This window comes from Dromiciops gliroides, chromosome 6, assembly GCF_019393635.1.
Source record: "Dromiciops gliroides isolate mDroGli1 chromosome 6, mDroGli1.pri, whole genome shotgun sequence".
NCBI lineage: Eukaryota > Metazoa > Chordata > Mammalia > Microbiotheria > Microbiotheriidae > Dromiciops > Dromiciops gliroides.
The window spans coordinates 249,719,566-249,738,557 of NC_057866.1; the positions used below are offsets into that span (position 1 = coordinate 249,719,566).

Sequence of the window (18,992 nt, forward strand, 5' to 3'; positions counted from 1 at the left end):
GAGCTCCATGTTTGGCTGCAGCTTCTTGGGGATTGGTGGCAATTCCAATGGCCAGCTGGGCACTTTGCTACAATGCATCCCAGGTCTGTTGGTCCAAAGGTTCTTACCATCCCTCATCTTACCGATGAGGAAGCTGGAGCTGAGAGAGGTTGAGGACTTGCTAAGGTCACACAGCAGGGAAGTGGGTGAGGCAGAAGACCAATCAGGACAGCACTGGGAGTCAGGGGAGCCTGTTCCTATTTTATACTTGACACTTACCAGTCATGCAACCTTGGGAAAGTCACATCCTATTGTTAAGCCTCTGGTTTTCATTTGTAAATTGAGGGGAGGGGGGGTTGGATTAAATGGCCTGTGTGACCTTGGGCAAATCACTTCTCTCGTCTCAGTTTCTTCATTTCTAAAATTAAGAGGTTGGAAAAGTGCCTCAGAGGTTCATTTTAACACATTCTAATGTTTTCGGATTTGGTGAATGGGTATAAGGCTTTGCAAATCTTAAAGGGCTATATAAAAACTAGCTATCATTACTATTAATTCATTCATTTATTTATTTATTTTATTTAGTTTTGGGGGGCAATGAGGGTTAAGTGACTTGCCCAGGGTCTGAGGCTAGATTCGAACTCAGGTCCACCTGAATCCAGAGCTGGTGCTTTATCCACTGTGCCACCCAGCGGCCCCTTATTATGACTATTTATTAATAGCATTGTAAAGATAAGCAATTTTTAAATGCTTAAGAACCCTGAACAATGCAAAAACCAACTGTGATTATAGAGGATTCCCAATGAGGCATGTTACCCATCTCCTGATAGAGGTGATGGGCTCACAGTGCAGATGGAGATAATTTATTTGGACGGCCAAGGATGGAATTTGTTGTGCTCAGCTATGCATATTTGTTGCAAGGGTTTTGTTTTTATTTCAAAAGAAAAATAAGTTGGGGGTGAGGGGGAAGGTGGGAGGGAAAGAATGTGATTTTTCATTCTTTGAAAAAAATAAAATTAAATCAACCACAGATTGCCTTGGACCCTGTCTCCTTTCTCTCCTTCTCTCTGGGAGGTGTGACCCTTCTCCAACCCCAAACCAACACTGCCATGTGGTAGTCAGTGGAGCGCCCTCAGCCGGATGCGCTTGAGCCTAAGCCTTTGGATGTCTCCAGTCTTCTTTGCTTGATTGAAGATGACCAAACCCTGATCTTGGGATGGACATTTGCAGGCCACCTTGTGAGTTCAAGAGGTCAGAAGGTCCTGGGTCTCTCAATTCACGTACTTCAGGCGAGGGGTGGGGGAAGGTGGTGCAGTCAATAGAGCACTGACCTTGAAGTTAGGAGTACCTGAGTTCAAATCTCACCTCAGACACTTACTAGCCGTGTGACCCTGGGCAAGTCACTTAACCCCAATTGCGTTAAACATTCGGGGCCATCTCCAGTTGTCCTGGACCCAGATGGCTCTGGAGGAGATAGTGAGGTTGGTGACCTTGCACAGCCCTCCCTCACTTAAAAAATCCAACTCAGAGCAAGTCACGTCATCACCCTGACGTCACGGTCCTCTTCCAAAACTAAGGACAAACAACAACTTCAGGCAACGACTCTAGCTTGGATCTGAGGAGAGGAGAGGGATAGGGTGCAGTGAGCTAGCTTCCCTGGCCCCCAAAACAGTTATAATTGTCAGACTTAAAATTTCTGGGCCTTGGTTTTCTCATTTGTAAAATGTCAACCCCTCTTGCAACTAGATGATCCCCTGAGATTCTTTCCAGTTTTCAATTTAGGAGCCTATGACACTTAAAAAACCAAAACTCCCTTCCAAGGAGTTGTCCTCAATAAAAAGGCGTGTCTATCTGGTGGCCAAACTTTGCTCCATAAACACAAAACATTCTTCGGCTGAGGAGCAAGGGTGTGTTTTTTGGAAGATGAGCTTCACAGGACCACATCTTACCTGGTCTGCTTTCAAACAGGTGCCTGGCTATACAACACTAATGTAAATCCCTGGAGTGAAGCTGGCATTTGCGATATTTCCCAGACTCCTGGTTGAAAGTGTTTATTATATTTCAGCAAAGCGTCTGACTTAGAGTCAGAAAGCTGTGAGTTCGAATTTAGCCTCAGACACTGACTAGCTGCGTGGCTCTGGGCAAGTCAATTAAACCTTTCTGGGCTTCAGTTTCCTCATTTGTAAAGTGAGAATAATAATACTACCTGCCTCTCAGAGTTGTCATGAGGATAACATGAGATGATATTTGTCAAGTGCTCTGCAAACCTTAAAGCTACATGAATGCTATTAATAATATTATCAATAATATTATTATTTCCTTGAGAATTTCCATGTCTCCTTTGTCAACTTAGTCATCATTTTCTCCAAACAGGATTGATTCCAGAAAAGGAGAGATATTTGCTTTTCATTATTCTGAGTAAAAAAATTCCCACATATTTTGTGAAATGGAACCGTGTTCATTTTGTTACATGTTTCATACTGAATCACTACAGGTATCCAACTATTATTCTTAGCTGCTCTCTTTCATAACATTCTGGAATCCAGGTTATAGAAAATCAAAAGCCTCTTTGGCTGATATTTCAGATTCTCAGCCATTTTTAATATTAAATATTTATCTCCACTGTTGCATTAGTCCTATTTTTACTGGTTTCTTGTTTTTACATTTTCTTCATTACTATCTCTCCCTTACCTGAACTTGTAACAAAGATTAAAAGGAAAGAGAAAAAAAGCAGTTCAGAAAAACCAACAAGCATACTCCCTGACGGCATATTTAATGTTATGCTTGTCTTCACCTTCCAAATGCATATGTTGCTGTTAGGTGTGGTTTTGGCACAGTTTCCCTTGTACTTCCAAAGTTAGTTTTCCATTCCATGAAAAAAATCACCCTGTTCTCTCTGTAATAGCTTTAAAAGTGGGTGGAATTATGAACAGGAGGCTGTCCTACTTTTCCAGGAACACAACTCAGTACAATGCTAACAACATGACTAAGTCATTCCATGACACAATTAGTCTTTTTACCACTTGCCCATGTGGTGTTTCACTTATTTTTGACAGGGAGAACTCAACACCAATCTACATTTTGTTGTTCCACCTGTTTGTGATTATTTTCATCATGCCATTTGTGAAGAAATTGATCAGATCAAGATGACTATTTTGTTACAGCTCCTAGCCAATAAATAGTTAACAGGAATATCTTCTGTGATTGGCTAGTGGGTTATTCATCCAGTGTTCTGACACGCAGTAGGATGGTCCTGATCTGCCATCAGTCTACGCTGTTTATAAGACGTTGAAGCAGGATTCACGAGAAGATGAGGATGATAAACTGTTCCAGCACCTTAGAGTGCCCTAACAACTCGACAGAGGAGGAGTTAAAAAGAGATTTGGGTAATTATGGGAACCTGAATCTTGGTTTCTCAGTGCTTTTGGCTGTCATGATGATACTGGTGATGTTTTCTTTGGGCTGCACTGTGAACATCAAGACGTTATGGTCACATATCAGAAGACCCTGGGGAATTGCTGTGGGCCTGCTATGTCAGTATGGGCTGATGCCTCTCATAGCCTACCTCTTGGCCATTAGCTTCTCTTTGCCACCATTGCAAGCTGTCACAGTTCTCCTCTTGGGTTGCATGCCTGGTGGAGCAGTCTCTAACCTTTTTGCCTACTGGGCTGATGGAGATATAGACCTCAGGTAAGGTTACACACATCTTGGTAGCATTGGTACCAATTATTTAACTAGGAATTAGGATTAATTTCTACATACAAGATAACACAGCCAACCCATGAGTATCAATCTTCTTTTTAGGGTGGTTTGGACCAGTGGGGTCAGACATGCTCTCTTATGTGGTCAGTGACACTCCCGAGTTTGGGTCTGAGCCAGATTAAAAGGCAATTGGAAAATACTTAACAAAATAAATAAAAATACACTATAACACAAATAAGAATACATTTGGAAACTAAGTCAATATGTAGCCAGCAGGGATCCTCATGTATGGAATAGCAGCCTATTTCTATTTAAATCTGACACCACTGGTGTAGACCTTATTCAAATCCTAGTTCCAATACTTATTAGATATGTGACCATAGGCAAATCTCCTAACATCTCTGAGATGGGATAATATTTCTTGTGCTATTGACTTCAATAGAACTGTGTTCTGGAAAAAAGTACTTTGTATAACTTCAATTAGTATGTAAATGTGTTAGATGATCAAGTTCTCTGTTGGAGCATTTGCAGTGGTAGTTTTACATAGATTTATTCACCTCAGGAGAGAAAGTACCATCATCAAGGTCATAAACTTGAATTAGGGCTCAGCATAGTCATCTGTTAAAATATTTTATTGGTCTCTTATTAAATGAAGTTTGTGCACCTGGGAGTGGAGATAAAACTTCACTTTGTCTGGGCCCATAGTGTCCAGCTCAAGAATTTCAGTGACCAGAGAATCCTAGTGCTATGAGCAAGGTTGGTAGAACAGACTCATTGGGCCCTCATTAAAAATGACTTAGCTCTCTTGTAAAACAGACATAAGTTTCTGGTTCTCAGTGTTGAAGCAGGGAATGAAAATTCCATTTCTCATTTTAAGGAGTCTGAGCAAATATATTTGTATATGTTCTTTGTACCATCCCAATGACTTTCTTTTAAAAAAACTGTACCTAAGTTTTTAATTAATATCTTTTGTTCTTATATTATTTTCATGTTATTATTTAAAAATTTTTTTTTTTTTTTGCGGGGCAATGAGGGTTAAGTGACTTGCCCAAGGTCACACAGCTGGTAAGTGTCAAGTGTCTGAGGCCGGATTTGAACTCAGGTCCTCCTGAATCCAAGGCCAGTGTTTTATCCACTGCGCCACCCAGCTGCCCCCCATTATTTTCATTTTAAAATATATTCCTCCTCCTCTACCTTGAGAGCCATTCCTTGTTTTTTGTTTGTTTTGAAAAAAAATTTTTTTTTAGTGAGGCAATGGGGGTTATGTGACTTGCCCAGAGTCACACAGCTAGTAAGTAAGTGTTAAGTGTCTGAGGTCGCATTTGAACTCAAGTACTCCTGACTCCAGGGCCGGTGCTCTATCCACTGTGCCACCTAGCTGCCCCCCGAGAGCCATTCCTTGTAAGAAAGAAAATGAAAGAGAACAAAAAGTGACAGTAACTAAATCTGATAATATGTGCAGTATGTCACACCCAGAGTCCCCCAACTCTGCAAAGATGAAAGGGAGGTTCATTTGCTTTGTTTTTTGAAATTTTCTTTAAGTTGATAAACATTTTTTTTTCCTTTCCACCTCTCTCCACTCCCCCCATCAACTGAAAAAAAAAAGTAAAAACAAAAACCCAAACCCTTGAAACAAATCTGAATAGTCAAGCAAAATGAATTCCCACATTGGTCAAATCCAAAAATATATTTCTCTTTATGTATTTCAAATCCATCTTTGCTCTGTCAGGAGGTAGGTGACAAGCTTCCCCAATGGTCTTCTGGAATAACACTTACTTGGTCACTGATTGATGTTATTAAGTCTCTGAAAATTGTTTGTCTTTACAAAGTTATTTTTGACACAATTATTTTGTTTTCCCTCCACTTCATTCTATATATTTGCTTTACTTTTAAGTGGATAGGTAAGTTAAATGCTATATACATCTCAGTCACATAGTTTAAGTGATGGTTCTCAAGTCATATTTCTTATGCTGTTTCCAGTAATTCTTGTTCTACATTAAAGAAGCTTTGTTAGGGACAAAGACAAAACAGCAGGCAAGGTGACCCAGGGCATGAAATGAAGACAAACATCCTAGTCTTTGTTTGTTTGTTTGTTTAATATTGGCAGTAAGCAACTGTTTTCAGTATAAAAAGTTATATGCAAACATTTACTTAATATTTTGGACATCCAAAATGTACTTTCAAACTTACTGTTTTTCAAAAAGTTTTTTTTTTTAATGGTTTTGTTTTTAAAATATCAAGCAGTGTACATGAACACTTCCTGTTCATTTGAACTTTTACTGAATTGAGTGAATCATTGTAACATTTATTCTTCTTTTCTGAATAAATAGTGCTTGTGATAAAAAAAATCAGATCACTTACAAAATGGTAGCTGAATACTGTTGATCACTGAACATGAGATGAGTACCTGCTGTGTTCTTGGCATCAAAAGCTATTTCCTTTGAAATGACAAACCTACCATAAAATACTCACTTGAGGACTTCGAGAATGTCTGCTGTATAATACTGGGTGATTTTTTGGGTGAAATTTCTGACTCAAGAGTAAGGTCTCCTTGTATACAAGATTCCTCTCCTGCTGGCTAGTGCTGATCCCTGAAATTCCACAGTTTCTTGTATTTAAGCCAAACCAGGACTGCCTCCCAGTTTTCCCTTCTATTAAGCACTAATAACTTTGAGAAATGGAGACTTTCTTCTTATGTGAACTTGGGCAAATTACTTGACCTCTTCTGTGAAATGAGGAGGTTAGACCAGGTTCTCAACAGCTCTAGATCTTCAGTTGTCATTTGTACCTAAATGCAAATGAGTTACTCCCTTCTTTTATGGATAATAGGTTTGATACGGGAAACAAGGGAAAGAACTTGATAATACTGAAGTGGGGGAGATGGAAAGAGAAAAAGAGCATCCTCTTTGAGGGAGTAGGAAGGAACTATGAGGAAAGAGAAAACTAAAAAGGTAGCTAAGGACATTGACAATTCTTTGAGTAGTTATATGCAAACATCCCTCCCCCCCAAAAAAAATCCCAAACAGACAAAACCCCTTTACTTATTGTAAAAACAAAATAAAACCAAAAAACCAAATGGGTACTAAAAGATTTGCCTAATGCTTGGAGTTCTTATAAAATGAATAAATCAAGGCCATGACTCTACTGATGAGACTTGGATATTATAAGCCCAGAGGTAGTCACCATTTGGCTACAAGTGTGAATGTGGCATATATCAATCAGTTACCAAGGATGGATTGTGAATGGGCTTTTGCTATATCAACCTAATGGATAGACATGGTCATGTGGCAATGAGAGAAGAATAACTCATATCTATGTTAACTAGTTACCATCTAATATTCTGTTTTACTAATTTTAGTTCAGTATGGTTGCTCTTTAACATATCATTGAGGGCATGACAAATATTCTTCTTTTTTGGGGGGGAGGGGCAATTTGGGGGGAGGGAGGCAATTGGGGTTAAGTGACTTGCCCAGGGTCACACAGCTAGTAAGTGTTAAGTGTCTGAGGCCTGATTTGAACTCAGGTGTTCATGAATCCAGGGCCAGTGCTCTATCCACTGTGCCACCTAGCTTCCCCATGACAAATATTCTTTGAAGTGTTTTACTTGCTACATGGTTACTCCTTATATTGTACTATAAATCCTGGGACTTGAAAGTTTCTATGAGAAAGTGTATTATTTGTCATCTGTACTTTGGGACCAAGATGGTCATGGCTATTCATCTTGGGTCATATCCTTATTTTAGCATAATGGTGCTAAATCTTCCTATATCATTATTTTCCACTTATAGTTTGGGGACAATTATGACTCTTTTACTAGTTCAAGTGGAGTCTTGTTATGTTGGAGTCTCTTTGAAGAAAAATTCCATTATGATTAAATAATGTAGCTACCTCGTTGGCCGCATTATCTGATGTTTATGCAATACTGGAATTTCTTGTCAGGGATGTTAAGTAATCTCTGACTTCTCATGCTCTTCACAGAAGTTCATTGTATAGTTTTTTAAACCTATATTCATATTTACAACTGAAGGCACTACACTAGGGTTATCCAATTTTATCTATTGATTTAAAAAGATTTTGAAATGCTTGAGTGATTTTATAAAAAATTCAGATTATGCCATGTACTTATTTTTGTGCAATTGGTCTAATTGAAAGCTTACATAGTATCTCTCCCAAATCATGATTCTTTCTATACAGTAAGTTTATTCTGCTCTTTGAACCAGAGAGGGAGGGAACTTTGGGGGGACCATGCTAATGTAGGTCCCTTGACCTGCTGGAAGTTAAAAATTTAAAAAGCACTAAATGGAGATTATGGGGGAGCATAGGATGGAAAACTAAGGTGTATAGTCTTGTCACAAGCCCAAGAATACAGAGACAGAATCCTATTACTTGCACTCTAGGATGCAGTGGGAAAGTAAGCTTCCCTTAATTCCCTCTCCCTTACTCTTCCCTTCTATCCAGTCATATGGTCTTTATAGTTATTATTCTGTGATTCCCTTGGTGATTTGACTGTTTGAGGAAGGGTAATAATCACAATCATAAAAGCAGTAACTACCACTATGGTTTTTCTTTTTTTTTTTTTTTTTTTCGGTGAGGCAATTGGGGTTAAGTGACCTGCCCAGAGTCACACAGCTAGTAAGTGTCAAGTGTCTGAGGCCACATTTGAATTTAGGTCCTCCTGAATCCAGGGCTGGTGCTTTATCCACTGCACCACCTAGCTGCCCCAGTAACTACCACTATGAAAAACTATTTAAAAACAGAGGTCTAGTGGGAATCAAAACAATGTGAGAATGGAATTCATTATCTTGTCTGTTACTAGAGTTGTCCCAGAGATGCTTTCAGATCATGCCATGAGTCAGTAAACCTTGATACTTTCATTCAATTACAAAAAGCAGTGTATGAGGTGTGTGGAAGTGCTTAAGAATATACATTGCATTTCCACTTCATTGATGAATATTGAAATATATAGTTTATTTTATTCCTGTCACCTACAAACAGATCAGAGAAATTAATCTTTAATCTCTCCTACAAAATTAATAAACAGATTAGAGAAATAATATCTTACAATATCTCCTACAATTTGTTTCCATACCTCTCCTCCTACAAAACCCAGATCAGAGAAAACATAAATCTCCTACCAAAACCAGATCAGATAGAGACAGAAAAAAACCATAATAACAATTTACTTTTTGTCCTGAGAAGAAATATAGTATGGTCATGCTGGAGACCCCCCTCCTCAGAAGGGAGTTCAGAGCTCCCACTCTTTCTGAGGGTTTTTAAGGTTTCTTGGCTCACGGGTTACAAAATAACTTCATTGGCATGATACAAATCAACCCAAAGCAAATATACAAATGTAAATCAATACAAATTAGTTTAACAGCTCAACTTAAAGCAGATGCTATGATTAGATTATGTGGAGACAGGAGGGGTATTATTAATCTAGGGTCTTATAAAATCCATTTGGATTTTATAAGCTCCATCAAATCCAGGTGACCTTTCCATCCATATTAACATTGTCAATGCCTAGCAAACTAGCAACCATTTTTTCATCTTTACTCCCTAAATCATATCTTCCATTTTGCTCAAATGGATTTTTTAAAAAACATATTTGTTTATTTATTTATTTATTTTGCAGGGCAATGAGGGTTAAGTGACTTGCCCAGGGTCACACAGCTAGTGTCAAGTGTCTGAGGTCAGATTTGAACTCAGGTCCTCCTGAATCCAGAGCTGGTGCTTTATCCACTGTGCCACCTAGCTGCCTCAGTCAAATTTATTTTATCAATGTCCCCTGAATATCTGATGTTTTCTCACCCATCTCCCTTTAGTGATGTTATTTCTCCCACCTAGTATACCCTTTCTTCTTGCTTCTGTCTACCCAAACTCAAGGTCCAGCTCAGGGCCCCTCTCCCATGAAGCCTAACCCAATGCTAATCTCTTCTTTCTGTAGCCAAGATCATAAATAATATGTGTTAATTGTACCTGCTCTAAGTAAATTATAAGCTCCTTGAGGGCAGAGACCACGTCCCAACCTTTTTTTTTTTTTTTTTTTTGCTTGGGGCAATGAGGGTTAAGTGACTTGCCCAAGGTCACGCAGCTAGTAAGAGTCTGATGCTGGATTTGAGCTCAGGTCCTCCTGAACTGCGCCCCCTAGCTGCCCCCATGTCCCATACATTTGTATTCTCAACAGCACAGTTCTAGTCATCTAATGGGTCATCGATAAATAACTGGTTGATTAATTGCTTAATGACAGAGTCCAACTTCTAGAAACCTTTTCTAGACCACAAATATAGCCTTCTGTTCACAATTTGTAACATAGAGTAGAACGTCAAGTAATTTATCTCATGTAGTCCACAAGAGAGTGGTTAACAAGTGAATTTAAGAGTGAATTTTAATTTCGAACTTGCCCTCCTGAGCGTGATTTTTATTTCTTTTTTGCAGCATTAGCATGACAACTTGTTCCTCAGTAATTGCAGTCGGAATGATGCCACTCTGCCTTTACCTCTACACTCGGCCGTGGGATCTTGAACAGAATATCACCGTGCCATATCAGACCATAGGTATTGTACTGAGTTTAGGAAGTAAATAGCAGCTTTAGATGCATAGTAATGCATTTTATATTGATTTCTCTGGAGAACAGAAAAAAATCAAAGGACTAATTAAAGGACTAGGGTCAATTTTGCCCATTTAAAATTTTACATCACTCCACTAGAAAGTTTATCGAATTTATGAATCATCTGTTATATGAATGAATGAATCATCTATTATGCAAATTAATTAATTACTTGATTGATTAGTCATCCATTATGTAGACTAATGAATTATCTATTATCTGGGTTAAAAAAAACGATCACAGTTTATCCGAGTCAGATCTCAGCTTCCATAGCTATATCTTTCATCATGCTCATTAGACTATAAGATGACTTCTTGTAGGTGGATTATAAAAGATCCATAATTGCTGGCCCCAAACCCTTCCTTCAGCCTTTCCTGTATCTTCTGTGGGTGTGGCCATTCTATCAGTCACCCATGCTAGTAATCACAAGATCATCTCTGAATCTTTGGGCTCCCTTCCCTCTCATATCCCAGTGATCAAATCTTACTGATTCTGCCTCCTGTTTGCATGTATCCCTTTCTTTACATTCAATTACAATGGTTACTATTTTATATATATATATATATATATATATATATATATATATATATTGGTGAGGCAATTGGGGTTAAGTGATTTGCCCAGGGTCACACAGCTAGTGTCAAGTATCTGACGCTGGATTTGAACACTCAGGTCCTCCTGACTCCAGGGCCTGTGCTCTATCCACTGCACCACCTAGCTACCCCAGTTACTATTATAATTCAAGCTGTCATTGCACCTCATCTGGATTAGTCTTTCCTTGCCTCCAGATACTCTCTCCCCCAACCACCTTTCAGAAGATGCCAAAAATAATCTTGTATATTATGACCGTTGTCATCCTCCTTAAAACTTCTCAGTCTGGCATTGAAGGTCCTCCACAATCTGACTCTGACCTGCCTTTCCAGACAAATTCTATATTATTTCCCTTCACAAACTCTACATTTTAGCCAAAGTGGGTGAGGTTGTCTTTTCATGTCTCACCTATGATATCATCAGTCCTCTTTGAGAATGAAGGATGAACAACAACAACAAACAAGGGATTCACACAAGACATCCATCCCCCATGCTTTATCTCAGACTCTCATAACCCTTTCCTTTCTTTCAGATTTAAACTCAGGTACTATATACTTGGGAAGCATTCTCTGATCTTCCTAGTTAATGCTTCCTACCCTCTCAATTTACTTTGCATTTACTTATCTGTGTACTGTTGCTTCCCCTTGTAAGTTCTCTGAAGTCTTTTAACTGTTGAAATTGTACCTCATGTCTTGAATACAGAAGATGTTAGATTATTGTCTGTGGAAGTAAATAATTCCATTTTCTTCAAGGACAGATTTTTAGAGTTCACCTGTATTCTGCAAATATCCCTTGATATATATTCCCAACCCCCAACTCCCACCCTCACAGAGACTCCCCTTATCTTTCTCTGTGACAATTCACTTAGACCTCTTTTCTCCCTTCTGACTTCTCTGTGGAAGCAAGAGATGTGGTAGAATTTTTTGTCCATTGTTGTTTGAAACAAGCCATCGAAACCTTGCATCCTTAGGAGTTAAATAAAACTATGAGCCACTTAATGCCTGGGGCTGGTCTGATCCAAATCCCGGTCCAATGCTATTTATCTTGTAGTCATTACATAAATGTTTAATGATGTTGGTGGTTGAATTTGATAAAGCTTCGGATTTGGAGAACTTAAAAGTGGAATAGTTACCTTAAAGGATATGATTAAAAAAATTAAAAATCAGTTATAATGGGGGCAGCTAGGTGGCACAGTGGATAGAACACTGGCCCTGGATTCAGGAGGACCTGAGTTCAAATCTGACCTCAGACACTTAACACTTACTAGCTGTGTGACCCTGGGCAAGTCACTTAACCCCAATCGCCTCACCAAAAAACAAAACCAAAATCAGTTATAATGCAGTCCTAATCAGTGATCTAAACAACCATCTATGTGGTATGGTGGAAAGGGCCCTGGATTTGGAGATAGAAGACTGGCGTTCCAAAATCAACTCTGCCACCAGGAGACTGGATTCCAATGAGTTCTTCAGTCCTTTAAAAACTACATATTAAATATGTTCATTTCCTTGGTTATACTGAAAGAAATTGCTTTTTAAGGATCTTTTTGTTTGTTTGTTTGTTTGTTTGGTGGGGCAATGAGGGTTAATGACTTGCCCAAGGTCACACAGCTAGTAAGTGTCAAGTGTCTGAGGCCAGATTGGAACTCAGGTCCTCCTGAATCCAGGGCCAGGGCTTTATCCATTGTGCCACCTAGCTGTCCCCTTAAAGATCTTTTTTGAAAAATCCAGTTAAATAGAAATCGAGGAGAGAGAAATCAAGTTTTCAGAAATTGTTTGGTCTGATATATTTTCCATTTCTTCAGGAATTTCTCTTTTATGCTTAATTGTACCTGTGGCTATTGGCGTCTTTGTGAATTTCAAGTGGCCGGCACACTCTAAAATCATCCTAAGAGTAAGTTACCCCATTTGTTGAGACTTGGAAGTTTTGAGTATATGACACATGACAGAGAAAAAGGAAAAATTATGGTATAGACCAGCCTTTTGGATAAATGCCCCTAATCTTTTAACCTGCCCAAAAGGGGATTTTTATTTCAACTGCAAACAGCAAAAGGTCCACCCCCACCCGCATGGGGAATTCTTCTTTGGTTTTATACTTAAAGAAATATATTGTGGTATTGAACTGGAAAACTAAGGGACACCTGGAAATTGGTGGAATGCAAGCAGCCCAGATCAACTCATTTAGCTCAAACCTTCCTTAAAATGACATATCAGTGTAGTAATTTTCTGGTTTGGGAATGTAATACCTGAATTTCCTATCAGGTGGTGGTCTACCCAGGTGCCCAGTCCCGTAGAATTGTCAGTTTCTCCCTGGTGCAAGTATGAAGTAGCTTTCTTTCCTTTTTTTTTTTTTTTTTTTTTTTTTAGTGAGGCAGTGGGGGTTAAGTGACTTGCCTAAGGTCACACAGCTAGTAAGTGTTAAGTGTCTGAGGCCGGATTTGAACTCAGGTACTCCTGACTCCAGGGCCTGTGCTCTATCCACTGCACCACCTAGCTGCCCCTGAAGTAGCTTTCTTAAAAGGTCTTTGTTGGCCAATAAAGTCAACTATATAGTAGTATGTTCTTTTTACTATTACTATAGAGTATTACTACAATCTATACACACCTGGACTGTTCCCCCCCACCTCCAAGTCTGAGACTTCAACAGTGATGCTAGACCATTTTGATTAACTCTTGCTGGATGGGTCTAAAATGCAATCTAAGAGATGAAATGGAATAATACTTAGAATATTAAAATTAATATTTATGTAAAATCTATACACAGCAAATGTACCCCCATTCCACTTACCCACACTCTTCAAGTCCCGACTGCCTATATTTAGAAATTCAGAAACTTAACAAATTGTGTTCCTATGACTTACAGTGCACTGTATAAAGTGAAAAGAAAAAAGGTCAAACATTTCCATTGGAGATACCTGCCTATGACCATCTCTGAAAGCCTCTTCCTCTCTGTCCTCCCAGATCTCTAGGTATGGCCAGAGGAGAATTCTAGTTACATGTGCCCACAGCTCATGGAAAAGAATACTGGCACAAGATATTTCCCCACAATCTCAGAATCAAACGAGGCTAGAAAAAGACAAAAGGGGTTAGAGTGCTCTCCTCTGTCAGCTCACCAGTCCAGGGGGATTTACAGCAGTCATCAGTTTTGCAAGTTGAGATCTTTCTTCACACTCTATCCCTGTCTCTTCTCCAGGATCAGGCTCTTGCCTCCCAACTCTGACTTATGGTTGTTTCATTCTGTGGACACTTCAGTTTGAGGGAAGCACTCTTTCTGGTCTTGGTTGATTTCCCTACCCACTGGCCACTTCCCTGATCACTACATGAAAGTGAAAAAGGAGAAAAAAACCTTTTCTCTTATAGCTGTTATTGCCTATGCCTAGGCATGAAGGAGCAGTCTCATGTCTTGAGGTTTGTCTCCAATTCTGTGGAAACTTTCTAGGCTCTTGGTTCTTCAGGAACCCATTATGGAAGCACCTGCTACAAATATAATATCAAAATGGTCAGGGCAGCTAGGCGGTACAGAGGATAAAGCACTGGCCCTGGATTCAGAAGGACCTGAGTTCCAATCTGGCCTCAGACATTTAACACTTACTAGCTGTGGCACCCTGGGCAAATCACTTAACCCCAATTGCCTCACAAAGAAAGAAAGAAAGAAAGAAAGAAAGAAAGAAAGAAAGAAAGAAAGAAAGAAAGAAAGAACAAAATGGTCTCCAAACTAAGCTTGACCAAATTGAAATTTCAGTTGGCTCAGGTGCCTGAACAATACTCCATCCAGATTTTGAAGACTGTCACAGGGACATTGTTAGCATTCTGAATTTGCTGAGACAGATCCCCTTTGCTTCTGCTTTCCTTACTTCTATTCAAATGACATGTTTCTGCCTCCTAGGTTTGATTCAGGAGTAAGGTGGTTAAACTTTAACAACTGAGCTGGGGGTGAAGAAGAGGAATGCATACAAACAAATTTTTAAATTTAATCTGTATTATTAACACTTTCTTAAATCTAGACAATTGACAAAACAAGAAATTAATCCCTATTTTGTAGCAATTTCCCAGGTGTAAATGCTTAAACTGAAAAGCTGTAAATTATTTTCCTAGTTCTCTTCACTTTGTTCTGCATGAGTTCATAAAGCTCATCCTTTTTTTCCAAAATGATCCATTTCATCACATTCCATTCCATTTATATGCTGCAATTAATTGAGCTATCCCCCCAATTATTGAACACCTTTTAGAGTTTACAAGCTTTGGCTATTACAAAAAGAGCTGCTTAAATATTTTGGTACACATAGGTTCTTGTCCTCTTTCTTTGATTTTGTGGTACACATGTATAGGTGGCTCAAGGGACCCTATATGCACAGTTTGATAATTTTCTAACTTTGGTTCTAAATTGTTTTCCAGAAGGGCTGGACAACTTCAAAGCTCCACTAACACTTATACCAGTTTGTCTATTTTCTCATAGCTCCTAAAAACCATTCATCAGTTTACTCTTTTGTAATCTTTACCAATCTGATGTGTGTGAAAAAGAACTTCAAAGTTTCTTGAATTTGCATATCTCTATATGACTGTTGATAGCTTCTACTACTTCCTTTGAAAACTGGCTGTTCAGGAGAACATTTTACACAGTAACAGTAATATTTAATGATAGTCAACTGTGAAAGACTTAGCTACTCTGGTCAATGCAATGATCCATGACACTTCCAAAGGACTCACGGTGAAAAATTCTATCTACTGGAAAGAATTGATAGACTCTGCATGCAGATTAAAACATATTCTTTTCTTTGTTTACTTTTCTTTCTTTTCCTTTCCTTTTTTCCTCACATTCTAACTAATATGGAAATATGTTTTGCATGGCTTCATATGCATAATGGCTATCATAGTTCTTGTCTTCTTAAGGAGAGAGAACTTGGAACTGAAAATGTCACACATTAGGAATACATGGGTTATGTTTTTTTTTCTTTTTTTTAAGTGAGGCAATTGGGGCTAAGTGACTTGCCCAGGGTCACACAGCTAGTAAGTGTTAAGTGTCTGAGGCCAGATTTGAACTCAGGTACTCCTGACTCCAGGGCTGATGCTCTATCCACTGCACCACCTAGCTGCCCCCATGGGTTGTGTTTTAAGGAGGGCATGAGTCAAATCAAGTCTAATGCTCCACTAGCACCTTTTCTTTCTTTCTTTTTTTTTTAGTGAGGCAATTGGGATTAAGTGACTTGCCTAGGGTCACACAGCTAGTAAGTGTTAAGTGTCTGAGGCCAGATTTGAACTCAGGCACTCCTGACTCCAGGACCAGTGCTCTATCCACTGTGCCATCTAGCTGCCCCCCTTTCTTTCTTTTTTTAAAGTGAGGCAATTGGGGTTAAGTGACTTGCCCAGGGTCACACAGCTAGTAAGTGTCAAGTGTCTGAGGCTGAATTTGAACTCAGGTCCTCCTGAATCCAGGGTCAGTACACTATCCACTGTGCTACCTAGCTGCCCCCCACTAGCACCTTTTGATTGGTGGCATTCTCATTTTCCTCATTTTACAAATGAGAAAACTGGTACACAAAAGGTTAAGTGATGTGGCTAGTAATTAGCAGTGCTCATACCCAGTCCATCTTTCATATTGACTCTGGCCAAATTAATCTCCCTTATGCATACATTTGGACATATCACTTATTATTATTTTTTTTTGTCAAAAATCCTTGTTACTGAAAAAAGGAATTAGCATTAAAGGCGTTCCATAACATAGCATCACTCTAACTTTTTTTCCATCCTTATCCCTTCAAGGAGTCAACCTCCCCTTTATACTTCATTACTGTTCCCCATCACCATTAGGAGGGCTTATAATATTTCTGAAATATTCCTACCTTCTCCTTTTCACTTACTGGACTTCCAACCCATCTTTTAAATCCAATCTGCTTGAAGGCTTCATGATTTTAACACTCTTCCTCATGGAAGAATGAATTGCATGTATTTGTCATGGTTTTTTCATAAGCAACATGGTATCATCTATTATTTTTGTATCTGTGTTTATATCTTATCCTCTTCCTAGACTGGAAGCTCAGTGAGCAAAGGGATGATTTCTTATCTCCCCAAGAGCCTAGCAGTGCTTCATATGCATCAGGCATTTAATGTTATGTTGAATTAAGGCACTTTAAAAATTCATTTCAATAGACATTAGGTGTTTAACCCCTTCCCCCAAAAGAAAACCACCTTTTCATATCCTTTTTTTTCGGGGCAATGGGGGTTAAGTGACTTGCCCAGGGTCACACAGCTAGTAAGTGTCAAGTGTCTGAGGCCGGATTTGAACTCAGGTACTCCTGAATCCAGGGCCGGTTCTTTATCCACTGCACCATCTAGCCACCCCCCTTTTCATATCCTTTTACCATTTATCTATTGGGGAATGAATCTTAGTCTTATAAATTTGGCTGTATTTCCTATATATCTTGGAAATGAGACCATTATCAAAGACTTGTTGCTAAGATTTTTTTTTCACAGTTATTTACTTCTCTAATTTTCAATATATTAGATTTTCTTGTACAAAAACCCCTTTTCTTTCTTTCCTCTTCTCTCTCTCTCTCTCTCTCTCTCTCTCTCTCTCTCTCTCTCTCTCTTTGTGGGGCAATGAGGGTTAAGTGATTTGCCCAGGGTCACACAGCTAGTATGTGTCAAGTGTCTGAGGCCGAATTTGAACTCAGGTCCTCCTGAATCCAGGACTGGTGTTTTATCCACTGTGCCACCTAGCTGCCCTCCCCCCCAAAAAAACTTTAAATTTTATGCAATCAAAATAGTCCATTTTCTATGATCCTCTCTATCACTTGTTTAGTCATGTACTTTTTCATTATCCCAAATTACAAAAGGTAAGTTCTACCTTGCTTTTTAAATTTATGATGTATATCTAAATCATGCATGCATCCATTTGGAGATTATTTTGGTATGGTGTGAGATGCTTTTCTAAACCTGCTTTCTGCCAAACTATCATTTTCCTAAGTGTTTGTCAAATAGTGAGTATCGGGGTTCTTTGGGTTTATCAAACGTTACTATATTTCTTTATTTTTGTATGTTGTGTATCTTGTGAACTTTCCTACTCATCAATCTCTTTTTTTTAACCAGTAACAAATAATTTTTAACGATTACTGCTGTAGTATACAGTTTGAGGTCTCTTACTAGACAGATTTGCGATCTCCTTCCTTCACATCTTTTTTCTACTATTACCCTTGATATTCTTGATTTTTTTTGTTCCTCCATATTAATTTTATTATATCTTATAGGTGTATAAAATACTCTTTTGGGAGTTTGGTATATAGCACCAAATAAGTAAACTAATTTAAGTAATATTGAAATTTTATTATACTGGCTTACCATATGCAAGAGCAATTATTGTTTCTCCAATTATTTAGTTCTACCTTTAGTTCTGCAAAGAGCGTTTTACAGTTAGATTCATCCAAATACTGCCTCTTCACTGCTCAGTGAGATTTGCTGTCTCCTGTCAGCTATGACCACACACTCCTTGGTTCCTTGGGATGGAAAGCCCCAATTATGAGAAATAGTAAGTTCTTCACCATTCTTCTTCATTGCTTCCTTTGTGTATTTCTTCTTCCTCCCCTTTCTTTTCTTAAAACCAAAACCCACTTAGACTCTGTATTTGTTTTTCTTAACTCCCTCTATGACTTTTGTGATTCTAAAGAAGCATGTGTCTTTTGTCCTTGGAAACATTTGATCATCATTTAGTCTTTTTCAGGTGTTCAAATGTATTTGCTTTTCAAGATTTATCTAATTTCCTGTGATTGTGATTTAAAAATCCATCTCAGCTCTTGTCTTTTCAATGAGAATTCATAGAAGTCTTCGATTTTACTAAAGCTCTTAATTTTTTTTATCATATTCAGCTTTACAAAATAATTTATTTTGGGTTGTTATGCTTTTGGATTTTTTGCCTTTTGACATGTCATAAACCTAAATTTTCTCTTCTTTGGAATAATTGCATCAAAGTCTTGTGTGATCTTTTTGTTTTCTTGATGAATAAGTTCAATTCTACATTATGTTTTACACTCAAATCCTTTGTTCCCTTGTTCTATTGCTGCTCATTTCCTACCAAATGCCATCTTCATTATTTCCACTATCTGTTGCCTTCACTCCCATTCATGTGT

The 18,992-nt window shown here is 38.5% G+C and overlaps 1 protein-coding gene across 2 annotated transcripts in view; it reads left to right on the forward strand.

The window, feature by feature from the left end:
- The first annotated feature begins 3,013 nt into the window (after positions 1–3,013).
- Positions 3,014–18,992, forward strand: part of SLC10A6 (solute carrier family 10 member 6) — a 29,364-nt gene continuing 13,385 nt past the window's right edge. Inside the window, exons 1-3 of one of the 2 annotated variants that reach the window (XM_043971731.1) lie at positions 3,014–3,666; positions 10,114–10,232; positions 12,678–12,766. In XM_043971731.1, coding sequence (XP_043827666.1) covers positions 3,287–3,666; positions 10,114–10,232; positions 12,678–12,766 — 588 coding nt within the window. In that variant the 5' untranslated portion in view covers positions 3,014–3,286. The remainder of the gene's footprint in view (positions 3,667–10,113; positions 10,233–12,677; positions 12,767–18,992) is intronic. The other variant, XM_043971730.1, reaches the window with a different exon arrangement.